The sequence below is a fragment of the Gopherus flavomarginatus genome, chromosome 2 (genome assembly GCF_025201925.1).
Source record: "Gopherus flavomarginatus isolate rGopFla2 chromosome 2, rGopFla2.mat.asm, whole genome shotgun sequence".
Classification (NCBI taxonomy): domain Eukaryota; kingdom Metazoa; phylum Chordata; order Testudines; family Testudinidae; genus Gopherus; species Gopherus flavomarginatus.
Window position 1 is genome coordinate 2550015 of NC_066618.1, and position 25543 is coordinate 2575557.

General features: G+C 44.8%; 2 protein-coding genes across 2 annotated transcripts in view; both read left to right on the forward strand.

Moving 5' to 3' along the window:
- The window catches only part of LOC127045874 (uncharacterized), a 243380-nt gene that overhangs the window by 205760 nt on the left and 12077 nt on the right, over positions 1 to 25543 (forward strand). The gene's annotated exons all lie outside the window — the stretch shown is intronic.
- On the forward strand, positions 857 to 25540 carry LOC127045810 (uncharacterized). The gene is made up of 3 exons (XM_050942441.1): positions 857 to 1164; positions 1878 to 1949; positions 21122 to 25540. Exons 2-3 carry the CDS (start codon positions 1940 to 1942, stop codon positions 24859 to 24861), a joined length of 3750 nt encoding a protein of 1249 aa, XP_050798398.1. The 5' UTR covers positions 857 to 1164; positions 1878 to 1939; the 3' UTR covers positions 24862 to 25540.

Here is a 25543-nt window from a genome sequence, read left to right on the forward strand (position 1 = left end):
GATCACTCCCTACCTTATATAGCTTGGGCATATAGCAGGAACCCTTTGTTTCAAAGCTTGGTTCCCAGACCCGTCTGTGGAAAAGCACTGACATCCCAAGATGGAGTCCAGCAGCATGTGGCCTGGTCACATGTCCTTGTAGAGTCATAGCAGCCTGTCTGGCGTGTTCCCAGTGTTCTCCCCAGGTGGGAGATCAGCTTCCCCTAAGGCCTGTTGTCTTTCCTAATGGCCATTGCCCTGAATAGGCCCTTCCCAACCAGCTGTCTGGACTGGAAGCATCTTGTCTAGTGGGCATTACCCAGGTGTAACTACATGTGAAATACAGATACACAGTCAATATTCATAACTTCAGATACAGAAATGATCCATGCATACAAATAGGATAGTCATAGTCAGCAAATCATAACTTCTCTCATGTGACTGATCTTGTACAAAATGCATCTTAATTGTGCCATAATCCTGTCATCATGACATCACGGTGAAGAATATGGGTGCAGTGTCAGAGTCGTGACACCACTTTCCTGGCCCTACCCATCTATCTCAAATGTCCACTCAACAGGCCCAGTCACTGTACTTGCTTCATACACAGGAAAAGAGAACAAAGGAGGCAGGAATGTGGTGCATAAGGAAGAGAATAAGCTTCAAATGCAACATCGCTGTGGGTCTTTATAGCCTCAGATACTGTCACATCACTGTGTGCCGAGCACACCTCTCCACCATGTACAGCAGATGTAAGAGTCACGCTATGACAAGGTAATGCCCTGAGCTCAACGTTCCTCCCAGAGGGTCACCTTGAGGGACAGGGGACCTGGGTACCAGAGAGCCCCTAGTACTTCAGGTCACCCCACACACCCAGGCAGGGAGTAAACATGAATAGAGCTGCACTCATGGGTTCTTATCTTTTGAGAACTGCTATTTTGAGAAAACAACCAAGCAAGTTCTAAAGTCCACAGGCTTGGCCTCATATAGAAAGTGCAATGGAAAACAGTTTAACTGTGTAAGATCGAATCCGAAACTGGATTATAAATAGAGGAAACCATGTAAAAGTTCAACTTTTCTGTGAAAACCCCACAGCTCTGGTGGACGGCGTCCAGGTTGCAGAGACCAGTAGACTCTGAAGGAAGAATACACGTTGGGTCTCTAAGCTGAATTAGCAGCCCCAAGGTACAGTGTTCTCTGTGTGTTTGAAACTTGGCTACATTTGACAGAAGGATTTGTAATAGCAGCGACTGCATTGAAAATTCTCATCGGTTGTTTGTTAAGAGCAATTGGTGTTTCTACAGCCCCAGAGTTCTGGGCACATCACACTGTGGCCAAGATAGTCAAAAGTGACTCGTGGTGCTGGGGGCCCAGCTTGACCCAGCTCAGAGGAGCCCGACTCTTAGAATATGCTGAGCACCCACCCCTGGAAATCAGGCCCCTTTAAGAGTCTCCAGTTGAGCAACTGAAAACTGAGGCACCCACAGTCACTAGCCACTTTTGAAAATCTTGGGCTACAAATAGAACTACATGATCCCACCTCAAACAGATCCAGTCCGAGTTTAGTATGATGTGACAAATACGGGTACCCAACCGTAGGGAAGGATGGGGCAGGGAAGGAGGTTACAGTCAAAGGGTCAGTTGGTGATTCAGCTGAACATCTTGGGGACTGAATCTGAATTTTTTATTAGTTATTGTTTATCAGAAGTGAGGCCTCCCTGTGTTTATGTGTGCACAGACACACTGGAAGCACATATGTGAGCACACACACACACGTACATAATGCTCAGTCCCTGCTCCAAACAGCTTAGTCTTATTCAGGGCTGGCCTTGGAGCTGGGCGGATGGGGCAGCAGCCCATGGTGGCTCCTGACATCGCTCTTCGTTCCCTCCCACCAGGGGAGCACAGGGTGGAGGAGCAGCAGTGCAGGGGGTGAGTGAGCAGCAATGCCAGCTGCTCCATGTATCCAGGTGAGTTTCCCCACATAGGCACAGGTAGGGGCAGCTCCAGGCCTCAGCATGCCAAGTGCATGCCTGGGGCAGCAAGCCACAGGGGGCTCTCTGCCGGTCGCCGTGAGGGTGGCAGGCAGGCAGCCTTTGGCAGCATGCCTGTGGAGGGTCCGCTGGTCCCGCGGCTCCAGTGGACCTCCCGCAGGCGTGCCTGAGGAGGGTCCGCTGCGCTGGTCTCATGGCTTGGGTGGAGGTCCACTGGAGCCACAGGACTGGCGACCGGCAGAGCGCCCCCGTGGCATGCCACCGTGCATGGGGCGGCAAAATGTCTAAAGCTTCCCCCGGGCACAGGAGGGGGATGCAGAGGTTAGGGATGCACAAGGAGGGCAGAGGTTAGAAGTGCAGGAGGGGACGTCAGGGGTTGGGGTGAAAGGAGCACAGTGCAGGGGCTGGGCCTCAGAAGGGGGGCAGGGGTTAGAGGTGCAGGAGGGGGCAGGGATTAGGGGTGAAGGGGGCACAGTGCAGGGGTTTGGGCACAGGAGAAGACAGGGGTTAGGAGTGAAGGAGGTGCAGGGATTATGGGCACAGGAGGGGAATGCTAGGATTAGGGGCACAGGAGGGGGCAGGCATTAGGGATGAAGGGGGCACAGTGCAGGGTTGAGGTGAAGGGAGGGAGAGCCTGGGGATCCCATGGGGGCTAGGGGCAATGGGGGGTGCCACACCCACAGGGGCCAGGGGCAGCAAAATGCAAGTTTGCCCCGGATGCCATTTTCCCTAAGGCTGGTCCTGCTCTTATTTTGAAGAAATTAAATAATAATCAGGGTTGTTCACTGGCTCCTTATGAGACTCCTGGAAGGAAGCGTGAGGGGCGGGCGAGGAAGCGGTGAGCTAGCTGGACAGGGCATTCCCAGAGCGGAGGGTATCACGGGAGCAGGCACGGAGCTGGTTTGGCAGGAGCAGATGAAAGGGCACTGAGACTGGCAGTGCTGGTGCTGCAGAGGGGCTGGCGGGTGACGTGATGAGCCCCAAGTCAGGGATGCAGACAGGGCTGGCATTAAGCAGGGCTGTGACGGTGAGGACAAGAAGTTTGAACCAATGCAGTGAAGCAGGGAAGAGCCAGGGGAGAGATCGAAAGAGGGAGTCGTCTGGTCAGAATGGCAGGCTGGGAAGGTTATTTTAGCAGCAGCGTTTGTATTGAGGAGCAGTCACAGGCACTGTGGCCAAAAAGGCTAATGCCCTCCTGGGATGTGTAAACATGGGAATATCAAGTAGAAGTAAGAAGGTGGCTTTACATCTGTATTTGGCACTGGTGTGACCACTGCTGGAATAGCGACCAGTTCTAGTGTCCACAGTTCAAGAAGGTTGTTGAGAAATTGGAGAGGGTTCAGAGAAGAATCATGAGAACAATTAAAGCAGTGTTTGATAATGTTTCTTTATTCTAACACAGATATAACCTGCTGCAATGGCTGGAGGTTGAAGCTAGACAGACTCAGATTGGAAATGAGGCATGTGTTTAACAATGAGGGCAGTTAACCAGTGGAACAATTTACCCAGGGTCGTGGTGGATTGTCCATCGCTGTCAGTTTTAAATCAAGATGGGATGTTTTTCTACAAGCTCTGCTCTAGTTCAAACCGGAATTAATTCAGGGAAGTTCTCTGGCTTGTGTTATAGAGGAGGTCAGGCTAGGGGATAACCGTGGTCTCCTCTGGTTTTAGAATCTAGGAATGTAAGTGGCCCTCATCCACTAATTTGGGTGCAGATATTTAGAGCTCTGCGGATGCATTGGTGACCTGCTGGTCAGTGTGTGTTACGCCTCTGAGTCTGATCCCCTGGCCGTGATGCAGAATTCCCCCAGAAATAACAGCTCGCAGTTCTAAGTAACAAGTTCTAGTTTGCCATAATAGAAAGGACTTTAGATTTCTGCAGTACTGACAGAGGTAAGTTTTCTGGTTCTTTGGCCTTATTCATAGTGTACCTCTCAGTTATTTGGAACAGCACAGGTTGGCAATATTCCTATGGAAGTTAAGTTAGGCCTGGTCTACACTACGCGTTTAAATTGATTTTAGCAGCGTTAAACCGATTTGACACTGTACCTGTCCACACAATCAGGCCCTTTATATCGCTATAAAAGGCTCTTTAAATCGGTTTCTGTACTCCTCCCTGATGAGAGGAGCAGCGCTAAAATCGGTATTACCATATCGAATTAGGATTAGTGTGGCCGCAAATCGACGGTATTGGCCTCTGGGCAGTATCCCACAGTGCACCACTGTGACAGCTCTGGACAGCAATCTGAACTCGGATGCACTGGCCAGGTAGACAGGAAAAGCCCTGCAAACTTTTGAATTTCATTTCCTGTTTGCCCAGCTTGGAGCTCTGGTGGCAATGCAGTCCCAAATCCAAAAAGAGCTCCAGCATGGACCGTACGGGAGATACTGGATCTGATCGCTGTATGGGGAGACAAATCTGTTCTATCAGAGCTCCGTTACAGAAGACGAAATGCCAAAGCATTTGAAAAAAATCTCCAGAGTCCACAGCACAGTGCTGCGTGACAAGCGTAATGGAAAGCCAAAGAATCAAATGGACGCTCATGGAGGGAGGGAGGGGGTACCGAGGACTCCACAGTCCCCAGCAGTCTCCCACAGTCTCCGAAAAGCATTTGCATTCTTGGCTGAGCTCCCAATGCCTGTAGGGTCAAACACATTGTCCGGGGTGGTTCAGGGTATAGCTTGTCAATGTACCCCCTCCCCCCCCCCCGTGAAAGAAAAGGGAAAAAAATTGTTTCTTGACTTTTTTCAATGTCACCCTATGTCTACTGAATGCTCCTGGTAGACACGGTGCTGCGGCAGTGAAGAGCAGTATCCGCTCTTCTTCCTTCCCTGGTGGCAGACAGTACAATATGCTTGAGAGCTGCTGAGTGCTCCTGGCTGGCCTCAGGTGAGGCCGGCCGGGGGCGCCTGGGTAAAAATAGGAATAACTCCCAGTCATTCCCAGTAGATGGTACAGAATGGCTGGTAACCGTCCTTATCATAGCAACTGGGGGCTGAGCTCCATCAGCCCCCTCCCTTTCCTGTGTAAAGAAAAGATTCTGTACTGCCTGGACTATCACAGCAGTGGGATGCTGGGCTCCTCTCCCCCACACAGCTTAATGTCCTGCCTGGACAGTCATAGCAGCTGGAGGCCTCCTCCCCCTCATTTTATCTCACTAAAAACTCAGTGTTTCTTATTCCTGCATTCTTTATTACTTCGTCACACAAATGGGGGGACACTGCCACGGTAGCCCAGGAGGGTTGGGGAGGAGGGAAGCAACAGGTGGGATTGTTGCAGGGGCACCCCCGTGAATGACATGCTGCTAATAATTTCTGCGTGATCTGACAAGGAGCGGCTGTACTCTCTGATACACTGGTTCTCTAGTACACTTGTCCCATATTCTAGGCAGCACTGACTCTATTTTTAGATAAACCATAAAGGAGGGATTGACTCAGGGAGTCATTCCCATTTTTGCCTTTGCACCCCCGGCCGATCTCAGCCAGGGGCACCCATGACAGCAGCAGACGGTACAGAACAACAGATAATCATCATCTCATTGCCAATTTACACCAGCAGCAGACAGTACAGAACAACTGGTAACCATCTCTGCTATCATGCAAAAGCAAATGAATGCTGCTGTGTAGCGCTGGAGTACCGCCTCTGTCAGCGTCATCCAGTACACATACAGTGACAGTGACAAAAGAGAAAAGAGGCTCCATGGCTGCCATGCTATGGCGTCTAGGGCAATCCAGGGAAAAAGGGTGTGAAATGATTGTCTGCCGTTGCTTTCCTGGAGGAAGGAAGGAATGACAACATTTACCGAGAACCACCCGCGACAATGATTTTTGCCCCATCAGGCACTGGGATCTCAACCCAGAATTCCAAGGGGCAGGGGAGACTGCGGGAACTATGGGATAGCTACGGAATAGCTACCCACAGTGCAACGCTCCGGAAATCGACGCTAGCCTCGGTACATGGACGCACACCGCCGAATTAATGTGTTTAGTGTGGCCGCGTGCACTCGACTTTATACAATCTGTTTTACAAAACCTGTTTATGTAAAATCGGAATAATCCCGTAATGTAGACCTACCCTTAGACTTCTGTTTGCCTCGAAAGGGTTCCATCAGGACTAGAGCCTGGAATGACAGAACACAGGGATTTGGTCCAAGTGGTTAATTACATAGCAAATCGTAGTTCTCTCCTCACAGAACTTCTGGTCTCCCTTCAGAGCCCAGAACTTGGCTAGGGGTTTGTTGAGAGGAACAAGTACTGATTATCCCACTATCTCTATTGAAGCAGGATAGTTCTCTCTCCCATTCAGTTTGGAGTCAATGATAGTTTGAGAATAATGGATTTCTCAAGGTCTTTGTTTCTTCAGGAAAGCAACCTCGTTCTCAGGGCTAGGAATGTGTTATGTAAAGCCTCAGCTCAAATGCAATTGTAAGATCTGTAACTTGCATCATTAAGTTCTGCAACCTTTTTGCAGACTTTGTAACTTCAGTTATTGTTAGCATAGCCTTTTAAGTTTTGTAACCTTTGCAAGCTCTGTGGCCTTATCAGGCTGCCACTTGTATGAGCTTCCAAGATTTGTAACATCCCATCCTTTACAGAGAGTGTGAACGAGGGAGTGTGAACAAGGGAGTGTATGTGGGACTGGGCTGAGAGGAACTGCCAGGAGCCAGATGTGTCTGATAAAATCTGCCCTGAGAAGGCAGTCATGAAGTGCTGTAAAGAAAAAAAGAACCTGGTATGCATGTGTGATGTTATTGATATAATCTGGGACCATATAGAACATGGTTGCAACCAAGGTCCTGTAGTGGTACCAAATCTTATGTAAAGGGGGGTCATATAAGGTGTCTAAGACCAGGTAATGGGTTGCTGGTTATGATTATGCTGTCTGTCTGTATGTATAATTTTTCAGTTGAAGTTATGAATATTGGCCTTATCCTGTCTGTATTTCAAACTTGTGCTATGCTTCGGGGTGGCACCCCAGACAAATTGGTGTCAGCTCTGCCTAGTCTGCTTGATGGCCCATTAAGGACCATCAGCTACACAACTGACCCATTGAGAGAAGGCAGATATGCCTTGTGCTCAGCAAAGTGCAGGGACTTGCCCATGTGACTCCAGACTCCATTTTGCTGTAATTTTCCACAATAAAGACAAAGAGGTTCTTACACCTGGAAAAGCCTATAAAAGGCTGATGCCTCATCTCCATCTTTTCTTCAATCCTGCTTCTTACCTCTGGAGGGACTTTGCTACAAACTGAAGCTCTACACAAAGGACTGAGGACCCATCCCAGCGGGGGATGTTCTCCAGAGACTTGATTTGAACCTGCAGTTTACTCCATCACTGCTACAAGCCTGAACTAAGAACTTTGCCATTACTGTATGTAATTGATTCCATGTAAACAATTCTAGCTCTCACCTCTACCTTTTTCCCTTTATGAATAAACCTTTAGCTTTTAGATTCTAAAGGATTGGCAACAGAGTGATTTGTGGGTAAGATTTGATGTGTATATTGACCTGGGTCTGGGGCTTGGTCCTTTGGGATCAAGGGAACCGTTTTCTTTTATTGAGGTGTTGGTTTTCGTAACCATTCATCCCAGGACAAGTGGCACTGGTGGTGATACAGGGATACTGGAGTGTCTAAGGAAATTGCTTGTGTGACTTGTGGTTAGCCAGTGGGGTAAAACCAAAGTCCTTTTTGTCTGGCTGGTTTGGTTTGCCTTAGAAGTGGAAAAACCCCAGCCTAGGGCAGTAACTGCCCTGTTTAAGCAATTGGTCCTGAATTGGCACTCTCAGTTGGGTCCCGCCAGAACCGCATAGTCACAGTGGCGTAGTCGTGCTTGGATCCACAGAACCAGGTCAATTAAGCTTTGGGTCAGAACCCCACGCTATCCAAATTTGAAATTTGGAATTGAGAGTTTGGTTGGTTAAAGATCAGTGACCATGAGACAGAAAGCAACAGCAAAAGCAATGAAACTGCAAGCCCTGATGGACAGCTTGCAGTTTGAACATGAGCAAAAACTGGCAGAAATTCGAATGAAAGAGAAGCTAGCATTGGCCCAGCTGGAGGAAGAGGCTGATGAGAGAAAGAAAGAAGCTGCTAAGAGAGAAGAAAAAGCATGTAAGGAGCTGATGGCTGCTGAGGAGAAAACTCGACAGATGCAACAAGAAAATGCTAGACTCCAGCTCCAAGTCAAAAAGCGAGGGAAGAACAACAGAAATTGTATCCTCTTGAAAGTCCAGTTTCTAACAATGTTGGTATGTTGTATAACTCTAAGCAGTTGTCTGGTGTAACCAAATGTACCCCAACACTGCCACCTTTTATGTCAATGTTGTTACTGTGCGTTCAGTAGAGGGTGGTCCCATAAATTGTGCCAGTGCTATGTATGGGAGTGGTAATGAAAAATTCATAGAGAGTGTAAAAGTCAATGGTAAAAACTGTTTAGGGCAAATTATGGCTTCTAATATCACTCTTGTTAAAGCAGATCTGGTCAAAGAGGAAGATTATTTACCAAATCAGAGTGTGGATGTTGTGATCCTCTATGAGTTTACCGTACGTGTGACTTTAGCCAGAATCCACCTTGAATGGAATGGGGCTAAGCATGAAGTTATAGCTGGGGTCAGGAAGTTATTACCTAAGGATCTTTTAATTGGAAAAAATGTTAAAGCTTTGTTCAGTTCAGGTAGCCAGTCACAGGAAAGGAATGATCTTAAACCTGTGTCTAGTGTGGGCAATGGTTTGCCTGAGGAGGGTTGCTCTAAAGGTTTGTCTGTGCCAGAAAGCAGAGTGTCTGTGAATGGAGTGTCTGAATGTCTGTCTAATGTCTCTGAAGTGAATCTGGAGTTAGATGAAGAGCAGAAAGATCTCACTGGGGAGGAAAATGTTTCTCAAGAGCAGATTAAAGTAGATGGTCAGGTGGAAGCCCTAACTGAGGAAGGAAAGGGTAGATCTGTAATGGGTAATGGATTGTTGGCTAGTGCAGCTTGTAAAAGTGAACCTGAAATTTGCTGGAAGTAGCTCAGTGTAGTGAAAAAAGCAGCAGCTTATCTATGGGGAGTAGCCATGTGCCTGGTAGGGAAAGTTTGGAGGAGCCTAGGCAGCCTTGTGAGCTGATGGCTTTGTCTAGTCAGCAATGTGGGAAGACAAGGATAGTGGAAGATGAGTGTCCCTATCCAGGGCCGTCCTTAGGCATATGCAACATAGGCAGCTGCGTAGGGCACCTGAAAATTTGGGGCACCACTGCGTCTTAGTGTCCAACCTCTTGTTTTCCTATCCCTGTTCTGACCCTTCCTGCAGGCTCCCACAGATGGCTGCTCTAGCCTGGTGAGTCTTCCTTGGGAGGGAATCTAGTAGTTAAAAGTGAAAAAACCTCCAGCCTGCCAGACCTATTAGCACAACATTGAAACTGTTAATAAGGGGTAATAAAGCCATTTAACAGGCATTTGCCAACCCCAAGGTATATACTGACAGGTTTCAGAGTGGTAGTCCTGTTAGTCTGTATCAGCAAAAACAAGGAGTCCTTGTGTCACCTCAAAGACTAACAAATTATTTGAGCATAAGCTTTTGTGGACTAGAACCCATTTCATCAGATGTCCACGAAAGCTTATGCCCAAATAAATTTTTATACTGTCAGTTTCTGACTTCACTGACAAAAACAGTTGTGCATTAATGTAATATTTACACAGAACATGTCAGTCTACAGGACCTTAGTTTAAAATTTGCTTTAAAAATATTTCATTAGTGAGCTGGTGAAGATTATAAAATCACATTTCTAAAAAATGCTTGCATAGAGTTTTAGATGCACAATCATCTTTAGCCTTAAATGTGTGAATCTTCAGACATAGTTTTTTAAATAAATCCTTCAAAAGACCTCCCTTATCTAAAATACACATTTTAATTACTATAGTTAAAAAAAAAGTGCTTCCAAGTCTTCCTGTCCTTTCTGTCCATCCCTTCACCACCTCTCCCCCCACTCCCCACTGAAGAGAGCCCTTAAAGGGACAACAGTCCTTCCCTTCCAGATAGCTGGACAAAGAGTTTCCCTTTCTTTACTTCTGACTATCCGACAAACTAGTTTTAAAAGAACCCTCCAGCAAAATCAGTACCTTAGTAAGACAAAATCCTTGTTAAGCCTAAAATCTTTGGAAACATATTTTTTTAAAGTTGGTGAAATTTCATAACCATGTCTCTTGTTATGGAGATCACACAAAGTAAATTACTGTTCCCTTTTTCTAAAAGCAATGAACATTGTTATGAACACACTAAATCTCTGTGATTAATTTAAAAGAATGTCTTTGTTTCAATGAGTTAAATATGTAGTAATCTGGAATGCTGGCTTAAGATTTGAGTACATTTAAAATATAAATTCAACTTAGAAATACTGATGAAGAAAATGTAAAACAGAGAAGAGCTGCATCATGTATTCCATTATATGTAATGTTGTATTCAGCAGGACAGCTGACTCACCCTTACTATGAAGTTTTTGCAAATAAATCTCTGACAAACTTCAGGGCATATCAAAAAACCTGTGACTGACATTTTTTATTCCCAAATTTTAGTGCTTTTAATTAGGTACTTTCTTCATGTCCATTCTGCATGAGGGAGAGTGCATGGAAGTCTCTGCGGTGAACTGTGACTCTCCGCCACCATGAGGCAGGCTGGGCATCTCATTATCCTTTGCTGTCAAGTCCCTCCTCCCCCTCCCCCACCAGGCTGTGAGCTTGGGCTGCCATCCGGCATAGGGGCACCAGTTTAATAATACTGCGTAGGGCCCCATAAATCCTAAGGACGGCCCTGTCCCTATCCCTTATCTGTTTCCTGTGTGGAGAATTGTGACAGTGAAGGGAACGTGCCTATATCTGTCAGGGGTATTGACTTGCCTATGGAGGAAGCTACCTCAGGGTATGGCTACATTTGGAATTTCAAAGCACTGCCGCGGCAGCGCTGCGAAGTGTGAGTGTGGTCAGAGCGGCAGCGCTGGGAGAGAGCTCTCCCAGCGCTGCACGTAAACCACACCCTCTACGGGTGTAGCTTGCAGTGCTGGGAGCCGCACTCCCAGCGCTGCGGCACTGATTACACCGAGGCTTTACAGCGCTGTATCTTGCAGTGCTCAGGGGGGTGCTTTTTCACACCCCTGAGCGCGAAAGTTGCAGTGCTGTAAAGTGCCAGTGTAGCCAAGGCCTTAGTGTTTTAGCAAAATCCCAGAAACCGGACAATTCTGGTGCTTGTAGTTTGCCAGTTGCTAATGTGTGGCTGGAAAAGGGTGTAGCAGCTCTGTCTGATCAGGGTGATACCCTAGCCAGGACACAAGGAGAGCATGAAGGTAATTTAAGTGTGTTACCTAGTGACAGTTTTAGTAAGAAGGAAAAGATTCCTAAACTTGTTCCAGGCCAGGGAAAGGAGATTGTTTCTAACCTGTTATCTAGAAAGTCTATAAGTTTGCCTGGAAGGGGATTGTGTAAAAATCTGCCTGATGGGCCAGAGGTGATTCTGAATGTAAATGAGACCCAGAAAGAATCTGTAGTGGCTCAGGAAAGTGTTCCTTTAGAGCAAGCCCTAGGTAAAACGGGTAAGGGCAGAAGTTCTGAGAGGGGTGAATTGTTGCTTAGAAAAGCTCCTGTGGAAAGAAATCCTCATGGTAGCCTGTGCAAGCAGTTTACTGCAACTGAAGGGTGTGAAAGGATTTAATCAAGGAAGTTTCAGTTCCTAACAGCCAGAAATTTACTATTGTGAATGGATCCACTGACTTTCCTTTTGAAAGATCCAGTGTGGGTAGCTCTGAGAAGGTCTCAGATGGAGTAAAAGCTGTTAAGAAAGTTGAGCAGCCCTATAACCAAGTGGCTGTGTGTGGCCAGCTTGTTGGGAAGACAATGGTGTTGGGACAGGACTGTCTCCATGCTAATTCTGTGAGTGAGCAGTCTAAGGGTCTAAGGACAGGTTTGGTTACTGGTGTGTCAGAGCTAAATGGTTTTATGTCTGAACAATTAAGGAGGCAGGGAAGAGCAAACAAACTCTCACCCTCAAGCCCTTTGGATTTGTGTGGTATCACTGTAGGACAGAGTCCAACATTGGAATTGGTAGCAGCTAAGAAGTTAAAAGCTGGTGTTTGTGTTGATGCAAATTACCTGGCTGGCAGAGAGAAGAAAGACTTGCTAATAGCTGTTAGCACAGAGAGCCCACCCCATCAGCCAGTGAATTCTGTTAAGCAAGAGAAATCAGGGTTCGATCCTTCAGGACAAGAAGGAAAGACTGACCTTAATTTTGCAAAGGGAAGCCGCAGGTTAACCCTAAAATGCCAAACCCCAATGGTATTGAGCCAAAGGTACGGCATGACAAACATGATTGTAAACGGACACTTGCAATGAATTTGTTGTTATTGCTACTTGTAATTTTTGTAACTAATGTGTGGCGATTACCAAGAACTGTAAGAATGTACAATGTGCCTAATCTTTTGGAAAATCCCTTGAACATATTAAAAGGAATACATGAGAACATACTTTATGTTAAAAGGCCTTGCTACACTGATGTTTCACATTTGATGCCTATAAACAGTACTGGAACTTTTCACAGGGGAAAAGACATTCCAGAAGGATAGACAGGGGAAAAAGGGAGGAGGTGTTGCCTTGTATATTAAAAATGTACACACTTGGACTGAGGTGGAGATGGACATAGGAGATGGAAGTGTTCAGAGTCTCTGGGTTAGGCTAAAAGGGGTAAAAAGCACGGGTGATGTCGTGCTGGGAGTCTACTACAGGCCACCTAATCAGGTGGAAGAGGTGGATGAGACTTTTTTCAAACAACTAACAAAATCATCCAAAGCCCAAGATTTGGTGGTGATGGGGGACTTCAGCTATCCAGATATATGTTGGGAACATAACACCGTGGGGCACAGACTATCCAATAACTTCCTGGACTGCATTGCAGACAACTTTTTATTTCAGAAAGTTGAAAAAGCTACTGGGGGGAAGCTGTTCTAGACTTGATTTTAACAAATAGGGAGGACCTCATTGAGAATTTGAAAGTAGAAGGAAGCTTGGGTGAAAGTGATCATGAAATCATAGAGTTTGCAATTCTAAGGAAGGGTAGAAGGGAGTACAGCAAAATAGAGGCAATGGATTTCAGGAAGGCGGATTTTGGTAAGCTCAAAGAGCTGATAAGTAAGGTTCCATGGGAATCAAGACAGAGGGGAAAAACAACTGAGGAGAGTTGGCAGTTTTTCAAAGGGACGCTATTAAGGGCCCAAAAGCAAGCTATTCTGATGGTTAGGAAAGATAGAAAATGTGGCAAAAGACCACCTTGGCTTAACCACGAGATCTTGCGTGACCTACAAAATAAAAAGGCGTCATATAAAAAATGGAAATTAGGTCAGATTACAAAGGACGAATATAGGCAAATAACACAGGAATGCAGAGGCAAGATTAGAAAGGCAAAGGCACAAAATGAGCTCAAACTAGCTATGGGAATAAAGGGAAACAAGAAGACTTTTTATCAATGCATTAGAAGCAAGAGGAAGACCAAGGACAGGGTAGGCCCACTGCTCAGTGAGGAGGGGGAAACAGTAACGGGAGACTTGGAAATGGTAGAGATGCTTATTGACTTCTTTGTTTCGGTCTTTACTGAGAAGTCTGAAGGAATGCGTAACATAGTGAATGCTTATGGGAAGGGGCTAGGTTTAGAAGATAAAATAAAAAAAGAGCAAATAAAAAATCACTTAGAAAATTTAGATGCCTGCAAGTCACCAGGGCCTGATGAAATGCATCCTAGAATACTCAAGGAGTTAATAGAGGAGGTATCTGAGCCTCTAGCTATTATCTTTGGGAAATCATGGGAGACGGGGGAGATTCCAGAAGACTGGAAGGGGGCAAATATAGTGCCCATCTATAAAAAGGGAAATAAAAACAACCCAGGAAACTACAGACAAGTTAGTTTAACTTCTGTGCCAGGGAAGATAATGGAGCAGATAATTAAAGAAATCATCTGCAAACACTTGGAAGGTGGTAAGGTGATAGGGAATAGCCAGCATGGATTTGTAAAGAACAAATCGTGTCAAACCAATCTGATAGCTTTCTTTGATAGGATAACGAGTCTTGTGGATAAGGGAGAAGCGGTGGATGTGATATACCTAGACTTTAGTAAGGCATTTGATACGATCTCGCATGATATGCTTATCTATAAACTAGGCAAATACAATTTAGATGGGCTACTATAAGGTGGGTGCATAACTGGCTGGGTAACCGTACTCAGAGAGTAGTTTTAATGGCTCCCAATCCTGCTGGAAAGGTATAACTAGTGGGGTTCCGCAGGGGTCTGTTTTGGGACCGGCTCTGTTCAATATCTTCATCAACGATTTAGATGTTGGCATAGAAAGTACGCTTATTAAGTTTGCGGACGATACCAAACTGAGAGGGATTGCAACTGCTTTGGAGGACAGGGTCAAAATTCAAAATGATCTGGACAAATTGGAGAAATGGTGTGAGGTAAACAGGATGAAGTTCAATAAAGACAAATGCAGAGTGCTCCACTTAGGAAGGAACAATCAGTTTCACACATACAGAATGGGAAGAGACTGTCTAGGAAGGAGTATGGCAGAAAGAGATCTAGGGGTCATAGTGGACCACAAGCTTAATATGAGTCAACAGTGTGATACTGTGCAAAAAAAGCAAACGTGATTCTGGATGCATTAACAGGTGTGTTGTAAACAAGACACGAGAAGTCATTCTTCCGCTTTACTCTGCGCTGGTTAGGCCTCAACTGGAGTATTGTGTCCAGTTCTGGGCACCGCATTTCAAGAAAGATGTGGAGAAATTGGAGCGGGTCCAGAGAAGAGCAACAAGAATGATTAAAGGTCTTGAGAACATGACCTGTGAAGGAAGGCTGAAGGAATTGGGTTTGTTTAGTTTGGAAAAGAGAAGACTGAGAGGGGACATGATAGCAGTTTTCAGGTATCTAAAAGGGTGTCATCAGGAGGAGGGAGAAAACGTGTTCACCTTAGCCTCCAATGATAGAACAAGAAGCAATGGGCTTAAACTGCAGCAAGGGAGATTTAGGTTGGACATTAGGAAAAAGTTCCTAACTGTCAGGGTAATTAAACACTGGAATAGATTGCCTAGGGAGATTGTGGAATCTCCATCTCTGGAGACATTTAAGAGTAGGTTAGATAAATGTCTATTAGGGATGGTCTAGACAGTATTTGGTCCTGCCATGAGAGCAGAGGGACTGGACTCGATGACCTCTTGAGGTCCCTTCCAGTCCTAGAGTCTATGAGTCTATGAGTCCCCTCCTGGTGGGTGTGGTGGCCATGAGCTTCCCAGCCTTGGGAACAGGTGGCTCCTCTTCCTCAGCCATTGGGGTCTGCTTCTCTCCTCCTGTGGCCAGTACAGTGTGCCAGTTCTTGACCTCGATGGATGGAGGACCAGGGTGGGGAGTGGAGCACAGCCTACTGTCTAAGGTGGCGAGCAGCCAGTCTCCTTTCTGCAGAGCAGCCGGGTCTCCTTCCTCTTCTGGTGCCTCTATAGTCATCTCAAGTCAGCTAGCATCCTCCATCCCAGATGTCTCCATGTGCATCTTGTTTATGAAGTCCTCATGCTCCTGGATGCTACATAGATGAGCCACCTCCTCCTGCAGCTCTCTTACCTGCTACCCGAGGGACTCCCCAAACAGACATCTCTCACACCAGCTGGTTCACCCTGCCTGGCTGTTTTCAGCATAAGAAGATAAGAACATAAGAACGGCCATACCAGGTCAGAGCAAAGGTCCATCTAGCCCTGTATCCTGGCTACTGACAGTGGCCAATGCCAGGTGCCTCAGAGGGAGTGAATCTAACAGGCAATGATCAAGTGATCTCTCTTCTGCCATCCATCTCCACCCTCTGACAAACAGAGGCTAGGGACACCATTCCTTACCCATCCTGGCTAATAGCCATTTATGGACTTAACCACTATGAATTTATCCAGTTCTCTTTTAAACGCTGTTATAGTCCCAGCCTTCACAACCTCCTCAGGTAAGGAGTTCCACAAGTTGACTGTGTGCTGTGTGAAGAAGAACTTCCTTTTACTTGTTTTAAACCTGCTGCCCATTAATTTCATTTGGTGACCCCTAGTTCTTGTATTATGGGAATAACTAAATAACTTTTCCTTATCCACTTTCTCCACATCACTCATGATTTTATAGACCTCTATCATATCCCCCCTTAGTCTCCTCTTTTCCAAGCTGAAGAGTCCTAGCCTCTTTAATCTCTCCTCATACGGGACCCTCTCCAAACCCCTAATCACTTTAGTTGCCCTTTTCTGAACCTTTTCTAGTGCTAGAATATCTTTTTTGAGGTGAGGAGACCACATCTGTACACAGTATTCGAGATGTGGGCATACCATGGATTTATATAAGGGCAATAAGATATTCTCAGTCTTATTCTCTATCCCCTTTTTAATGATTCCTAACATCCTGTTTGCTTTTTTGACCGCCTCTGCACACTGCGTGGACATCTTCAGAGAACTATCCTCGATGACGCCAAGATCTTTTTCCTGACTCGTTGTAGCTAAATTAGCCCTCAACAAATTGTTTGTATAGTTGGGGTTATTTTTTCCAATGTGCATTACTTTACATTTATCCACATTAAATTTCATTTGCCATTTTGTTGCCCAATCACTTAGTTTTGTGAGATCTTTTTGAAGTTCTTCACAGTCTGCTTTTGTCTTAACTATCTTGAGCAGTTTAGTATCGTCTACAAACTTTGCCACCTCACTGTTAATCCCTTTCTCCAGATCATTTATGAATAAGTTGAATAGGATTGGTCCTAGGACTGACCCTCGGGGAACACCACTAGTTACTCCTCTCCATTCTGAGAACTTACCATTAATTCCTACCCTTTGTTCCCTGTCTTTTAACCAGTTCTCAGTCCATGAGAGGACCTTTCCTTTTATCACATGACAGCTTAATTTACGTAAGAGCCTTTGGTGAGGGACTTTGTCAAAGGCTTTCTGGAAATCTAAATACACTACGTCGACTGGATCCCCCTTGTCCACATGTTTGTTGACCCCTTCAAAGAACTCTAATAGATTAGTAAGACACGATTTCCCTTTACAGAAACCATTTTGACTATTGTTCAACAGTTTATGTTTTTCTATTTGTCTGACAATTTTATTCTTAACTATTGTTTCAGCTAACTTGCCCAGTACCGATGTTAGACTTACCGGTCTGTAATTTTTAAATATTAACATTACATTAGCTATCTTCCAGTCATTGGGTACTGAAGCCGATTTAAAGGACAGGTTACAAACCTTAATTAATAGTTCCACAACTTCACATTTGAGTTTTTTCAGAACTCTTGGGTGAATGCCTAGTCCTGGTGACTTGTTAATGTTGAGTTTATCAATTAATTCCAAAATCTCCTCTGGTGACACTTCAATCTGTGACAGTTCCTCAGATTTGTCACCTACAAAAGCCGGCTCAGGTTTGGAAATCTCCCTAACATCCTCAGCCGTGAAGACTGAAGCAAAGAATCCATTTAGTTTCTCCGCAATGACTTTATTGTCTTTAAGCGCTCCTTTCGTATCTCGATCATCAAGGGGCCCCACTGGTTTTTTAGCAGGCTTCCTGCTTCTGATGTACTTAAAAAACATTTTGTTATTACCTTTGGAGTTTTTGGCTAGCCGTTCTTCAAACTCCTCTTTGGCTTTTCTTATTACACTCTTGCACTTAATTTGGCAGTATTTATGCTCCTTTCTATTTGCCTCACTAGGATTTGACTTCCATTTTTTAAAGGAAGTCTTTTTATCTCTCACTGCTTCTTTTACATGGTTGTTAAGCCGCGGTGGCTCTTTTTTAGTTCTTTTACATACATTGAAGTTGGGCCTCTATTATGGTGTCTTTAAAAAGCGCCCATGCAGCTTGCAGGGATTTCACTTTAGTCACTGTACCTTTTAACTTCTGTTTAACTAACCCTCTCATTTTTGCATAGTTCCCCCTTTTGAAATTAAATGCCACAGTGTTGGGCTGTTGAGATGTTCTTCCCATCACAGGGATGTTGAATGCTATTGTATTATGGTCACTATTTCCAAACGGTCCTGCTATAGTTACCTCTTGGACCAGCTCCTGTGCTCCACTCAGGATTAAATCTAGAGCTGCCTCTCCCCTTGTGGGTTCCTGTACCATCTGCTGCATGAAGCAGTCATTTAAAGTATAGAGAAATTTTATCTCTGGATTTCGTCCTGAAGCGAAATGTTCCCAGTCAATATGGGGATAATTGAAATCCCCCACTATTATTGGGTTCTTAATTTTGATAGCCTCTCTAATCTCCCTTAGCATTTCATCATCACTATTACTGTCCTGGTCAGGTGGTCGATAATAGATCCCTAATGTTATATTTTATTAGAGCTTGAAATTTCTATCCATAGCGATTCTATGGAACATGTGATTCTCTTAAGATTTTTACTTCATTTGAATCTACATTTTCTTTCACATATAGTGCCACTCCCCCCTCCCCCACCACCACGACCTGTTCTGTCCTTCCGATATATTTTGTACCCCAGAATGATTGTGTCCCATTGATTGCTCTCAGTCCACCAGGTTTCTGTGATGCCTATTATATCAATATCCTCCTTTATCACAAGGCACTCTAGTTTACCCAGCTTATTATTTAAACTTCTAGCATTTGTGTACAAGCACTTTAAAAACTTGTCCCTGTTTATTTGTCTGCCATTTTCTGATGTGTCAGATTCTTTTTTGTGTGACTGTTTATCATCTGATCCAACCCTTACATTATCCACTTCCATCCTCTGCTCCTGACTATAACCTGGAGATTCTCTATCATTAGACTGTCCCCTAAGAGAAGTCTCTGTCCGATCCACATGCTCCTCTGCAGCAGTCGGCTTTCCCCCATCTCCTAGTTTAAAAACTTCTCTACAACCTTTTTAATGTTTAGTGCCAGCAGTCTGGTTCCACTTTGGTTTAGGTGGAGCCCATCTCTTCTTTATAGGCTCCCCCCATCCCAAAAGTTTCCCCAGTTCCTAATGAACGTAAACCCCTCCTCTCTACACCATCGTCTTATCCACGCATTGAGACTCTGAAGCTCTGTCTGCCTACCTGGCCCTGCGCATGGAACTGGGAGCATTTCTGAGAATGCCACCATAGACATCCTGGATTTCAGTCTCTTCCCTAGCAGCCTAAATTTGGCCTCCAGGACATCTCTTCTACCCTTCCCTATGTCATTGGTACCTACATGTACCACGACTTCTCCCCAGCACTACACATAAGTCTGTCTAGATGCCTTGAGAGATCCGCAACCTTCGCACCAAGCAGGCAAATCATCATATGATTCTCTCACAGACTGCATTCCCAGCAAGTGAAGATGAGGATCTGCGTAGAAGCCTCCAGTCAGGATGGCTGTCTGGCCAGGGCCCCCACAACTGCAGGCAGATTAAGAGCTAGCAGAGGTGTTGGCAATGCACCATTGCAGGTTCTTCCTTGTGCAGTGCCTTCCAGTTAAAGAAAAACCCTACCTCCCTGCCTTCCTACACTGGCAAACTCAGCTGGCTGACTGCCTTAGTCTCCCAGCCACCTTCATCTCACCAGCAATGTGTCCTGAGGCCAGGCTTAGACATTTAGAGGGACTGGAAGTTTATATGGGTAACAAGAATATGGGGATTATAACAATGGGAAAAAAAGGTGTAGGAAGGGATATAAAACCTCATGCTTAAAATTTAAGCCAATCTCCAACTATTAGAGATCAATGCGACCTTCATGAGGGCAGATTTTCCAACAATATAGTGGGGTTTCCTGCGCCTTCCTGTGAAGGATCTGGTGCTGGCTACTCTCAGAGACAGAATACTTGGCTAGATGATCAGGTATAGTAGTAAGATTCTATGTTTGTATTTTGTATAATTTAGAATAAAAAATAAAGAATAATAATGTAGCATGTATTAAATGTATTGGTGTGTGATTTGATCATTTCCTGCCAGCCACCCTTTTGGAATAGCAGAAAGGAATGGCCTAATGGGCCATTTGGTAAAGATACATCAGTTGGAATCTGTGTCTGGGCTGATTTCAAGGCAGTAACAGATGTTTTAAGGTAACCACTTTGTTGTAGGTTTAGCATTTTAAAATAAGGGACAGAATGCCATGATTGTGTTCTTGTGCATTGCAACTTGATGTTCCTGTTCAAAATGTTCTGTGTAAATTAATTCAGGTTTGTCTGTGAATGAGGAATGTGTGTGTAAAGAGATAAGTGTGAAGCCCATTGCTGAGCCAGATGTACAAGAGAGGAACCAGAGACAAACGCAAGAGCGCCAGGATGCTGCAACATGCCCCTATTGAAATGTCAAGAAAGGGCAAATTGATGAGTCTAAAAATGAGCCAGGCACCTATCAATGGGGACAAGACAGCTGTGATAAAGAACGAGAAGGACAATTTAAAAAAACAAGCACTCGTCAAACAACAATTGATTACAGCATGGCGGTGCAAAACTCATTGGTCCCAATGAAGGAAAATCACTATATAAACTTTGGGTTCATCCTGCCAAGCCTTCCCCTGAGCATCGTGTCACGACCGACAGAACCTGGCTCCTACACTCCTGTGATCAACCTAGCTGGCCACTACATTGATCCAGATTCTGGATGGTAACTATTACATTGACTGGCAGGACAGTGTGTGTGTGTGTGTGTGTTGTAATTGAATGCATATGCTAATTGTATCTTCAATAAACATGATGTATTGCCTTTTCCACTAAAAACGTCCCATGTGCTTCTTATAAGCATAACGCATGTATCAGGTCAAGCATGGCAAGTCCTAGCTTCTTAAATCAAATAAACCAGATGTTTCTAATGAAGTGATATTTCAATCATAACTAGAGCACTTGCTACCTGGAGCAGTGTACTCCTGAAGGGGAGTGAACTCAGTCATTCTGGAGAGGAATCTATTAAAAAATATATCAGAAAAGTTCATGTCTTCCAAAGTTGTGTAAGAAGCTGGGGGAAAGGGAAGGTTGTTTGGGGTGTAGTTCAGCCTTGACTTGGCACGTTTGTACATTAACAGGTCAGTTTACTTAATGTCCTTCACTCGTTATTTTTCAATCTCAGAAATGAGACACAAATAAACCATGGACAGACTCTGTGTCCTGTGCATTTACCAGTTACGTTACCATATGTTTGTCTCTACTATTCCAGGGATCACGCTGTGGAGCCTGGCACAGCTTCTCAAGGATGTAAACACAAAACCACAACCCTGGGTGAACTGTGAGATCATCGCATCTGATACGATTGAAGACAAGGCCAATGCCCTCAATGTCACAGCGTCGCTGAAGGCCAGTTTCCTGGGGGGGTTGGTTGAAGTAAGTGGATCTGCCAAATACTTAAATGACACCAAAAAATCCAAACAACAGGCCAGAGTTACTCTCCAGTACTCTGCCACAACAAAGTTTGAGCAACTAACTATGAACCATTTAGGAGCAGAGAATGTCTCTTACCCTGCTGTGTTTGACCAAGGCACGGCCACCCACGTGGTCACGGCTCTGCTGTACGGGGCTCAGGCTTTCTTCGTGTTTGATCGGGAAGTTTCTTCTTCTGAGAATGTACGTGAGATAGAGGGAAAGCTCCAGATTGTGATGAAAAAGATATCCATGGAAGGGGAAGGAGCTGTCAAAATGGATGAAAAGGAAAAATTAAATGCTGAAAATTTTAACTGCAAGTTCCATGGTGATTTTGCCCTTGAGAAAAATCCAACTAATTTCCAAGATGCCATGAAAATTTATTCCACCCTCCCCAAGCTTCTGGGTGACAGCGGGGAGAAGGCCGTACCAGTGAGAGTCTGGCTGTATCTGCTGACCAAGCTGGATTCCAGAGCGGCTCAGCTGGTGCGTGAGATCAGTTTATCACTGATTTCTGATGCTCAGACTGCTATGGAGGAACTGGCAGAAATAAACATGCGATGCAATGACATGATGAAGAATCCAATCGCCACAAGCTTCCCCGAAATCAAGCTGAAAATTGAGCAATTCAGAGATCTGTGTAAGAAACACAGACAGACTTTCCAGCAACAACTAGCAGGACTCTTACCGTTAATCCGTGGAGGTGGAAAAGAGGAAGGGGCTCTGGCGGATATTTTATTGTGTAAAAACCAGTCACCGTTCAATACCCAGCGACTCAGTGAATTTCTGGATACAAAAGAGAAGGAGATGAATTATGTGAATTCCTACCTTAGGATCCTAAGCAATGTAGATGTGGTCTCCTCCCAGAGTGAACTACATAAAATAGTACTCGACCCTGAGCTTGATTTCATCGTCTCCTTTACATTCACCTCACTGCATGAAGAGGAGCCGTATTTATCAGATTTAAAACAATGGCTTCAGAACCAGTTTATAAAGGAAACTCATGATCCCGCATCAGCCAGTTCTGTTGCTGAGAAACCAAAATCCAAAGTTTGGTTTGAGGAAAAAGAAATATATCAAAAAGCTCGAAAATCTTCCAAGTCCCTTTCACATTTTGTCAGTGTCAACAAACCTAACAGGAAGACTCGGTTCATTGTGGTGTCTGTTCCAGACAAGGACAATCCAGGCACTGCCATTTACCTGTATGGAGATGGAGAGCAGATCTGCACCAACTTTGAGCCTCCATCAAAGCCTCTTCCTCCCCTGATTGATGGAATCAGACATGACTGTGTGCAGCTCACGTTTAACCCAGCAGCCTATGGTGGGGCTGCGATATCCGGCTATCGGGCAGAGTACAGAATTGTAGGGCAGGAGAACTGGACAGGTGTGGAAGTGAATAACACACAAGAGACATTCGCAGTAACAGGGCTATGTGCAAACACCAAGTACCAGTTCCGATACGCTGCAGTGAGCAAACCAGGGCTCAGCGAGACCAGCGACGGGAGTGATCCTGTGAAGACTCTTCCTACTTGTCCTCCTGGGAAGCTGGAAAAAGCTACTGTGGAATCATCAGCCATCGCTCTCACCTGGGAGAGTCCCAATGTCATTGGAGATGGAGTCAGTATAAGGGCATATAAGGTGGAATATAAAAAGGAAGCTGGAGGTGAGCAGAAAGAAAAATGGCTGGAACGAAGGACAGACAAGAGAACAGAGTCCTGTAAGATTGATGGACTGAGGCCTGAGACGCCCTACAGATTCCGGGTGTCAGCTGTGTTTGCGGATGGGGCTGTGAGTTACCCAAGTGAGGAAGTTATTGTTTCAACACAAAGAAAAGAAGAATCAAATAAATTAGCAAGCTCTTTCCGCAAAAACAGCATGCTCATAAAACAAGGGCAGCCGTCAGTCTATGCCCTTCCATTAGAGAAGGTAGCATTGGATCCTATGTCATCTTATGTGAAGTACAGACTTGGAGAAAAGACACATCAGGTCCATAATAAAGTCATTATGGTGATGGGAGCAACTGGGTCAGGGAAAACCACACTCATCAATGGGATGATCAACTATGTCCTGGGTATGCAATGGGAAGATGAATTCAGATTCAAACTAATCCATGAGACTACAAACAGAAGCCAAGCCCAGAGCCAGACATCTGAAGTGACAGCCTACGAGGTCAATTGCAAGGAGGGCTTGAAAGTCACTTATACCCTGACTATAATAGACACTCCGGGATTTGGTGATACCAGAGGAATTGAACATGACAAAATGTTAACTGAGCAGATCCGAGCATTTTTTTCCACTCCAGGAGCCATTGATCAGATAGACGCTGTCTGCTTTGTAGTTCAGGCCTCACTAGCTCGCTTAACACATGCCCAGAAGTACGTGTTTGACTCAGCGCTCTCTATCTTTGGGAAGGATATAAAAGACAATATACAAATCCTGATCACCTTCGCAGATGGACAGACACCCCCTGTCCTAGAGGCCATTAACGAGTCTGAGGTGCCTTGTTCTAAAGATGCTCAGGGTGTCCCTGTTCATTTCAAATTCAACAACTCCACACTGTTTGCCAACAATGTTGGAGCTGGCAAGGGCCGTTGGAATTTTGATGCAATGTTCTGGGAAATGGGAGCAATCAGCATGGAGACTTTTTTTAAGTCCTTAATATCTTTAAAGACTAAAAGTTTAACATTAACCCAGGAAGTTCTCTGGGAACGAAAGAAGCTCGAGGTTGCTGTGGAAGGGCTGCAGCCACAAATCAAAGCTGGCCTGACAAAGCTAGAGGAACTAAGACAGACTGAGCGAGCTCTGGAACAGCACAGGGGTGATATGGAGGCCAATAAAGACTTTGAGTACGAGGTAGAACGAACAGAGGCTGTGAAAGAAGACATCAGTGGCACAGGTGTGTTTATAACAAACTGCCAGGTGTGTCACTTCACATGTCACGGTAACTGTGCATTTGCTAATGATAAAGATAAGTACTATTGTTCGGCTATGAATGGTTCTGGAAATTGCAGGATTTGCCCTGGTAAATGTGTGTGGAACATTCACTTCAATCAAAAGTACAAGTGGAGATATGAAGTCAAAAAAGAGAAAAAAACCTATGCAGAGCTGCAGGAAAAGTACAAAAAGGCCTCTGATGAGGTGATGACTACAGAGAAGGTTATTGAGAGGCTGTGTGAGGAATACACAGAAATAGAAGAGATAGTCCTAGAGCTCATTAAGAGATCATCTCGCAGCCTCCAACGCCTGCAAGAAATTGCCTTAAAACCAAACCCACTGTCCACTCCAGAATACATTGACCTGATGATCATGTCAGAAGAGCAGGAAGCGAAGTCTGGGTACCAGGAACGCATAAAATCGCTGAAGGAGGTGAGAGAACAGGCTGTGATAATAACCAAGATCGCCAATAATGAGGACTTGCTGCCAGCAGAGATGAAAAAGTACAGGAAGCATAAAATGCTAGAGGAGGGAATCATGAATCTTGGCAAGAAATTCAGAGAAGGGTATGATAGGGTAAGAGATTGGTGGTCTGACGGAAAATAGGCTGCAGAGAATCCCCTCACACCTGAAACATGAAACCCTGTAAAACAAGCACATTTTTCAGCTTTTATTTAGGAATGGGGACTTCTGCTATTTTTACATTCCAGCTGTATAGGTATTTGGAAAATGGATCTTTATGTCATAGATTTTAAAGCCAGAAGTGCCCATTAGATCAGGAGTTCTCAAACTTTCTTTTTTTAAACTCGGCCACCCCTTGAAAATATTCTAGGCTGTGATGACTCCTCCCCCCCACCCCACCCCCTCTGTCATAAACAGATAGCTAAGGGTTAATGTCTCTTTCACCTGGAAAGAAGTAACCTGAAACACCTGACCAGAGGACCAATCAGGAAACAAGACTTTTTCAAATCTGGGTGGAGGGAAGTTGTGTGTGAGTCCTTTGTTCTGGTCTTCTGCTTGTATCTGTCCCTCTCGGCTATGGGAAGGATTTCTCTATTTCCTGCTTTGTAACCTTCTGTTTCCCAGTTGTAAGTACAAAAAGATAGGTTTGTTTTTTTGTAGTTACATGTGTGTAGTTGCTGGAGTGCTTTGAATTGTATTCTTTTTGAATAAGGCTGTTTATTCATATTTCTTTTAAGAAATTGACCCTGTATTTGTCACCTTAATACAGAGAGACCATTTTTTATGTATTTTTCTTTCTTTTTACATAAAGCTTTCTTTTTGAGAC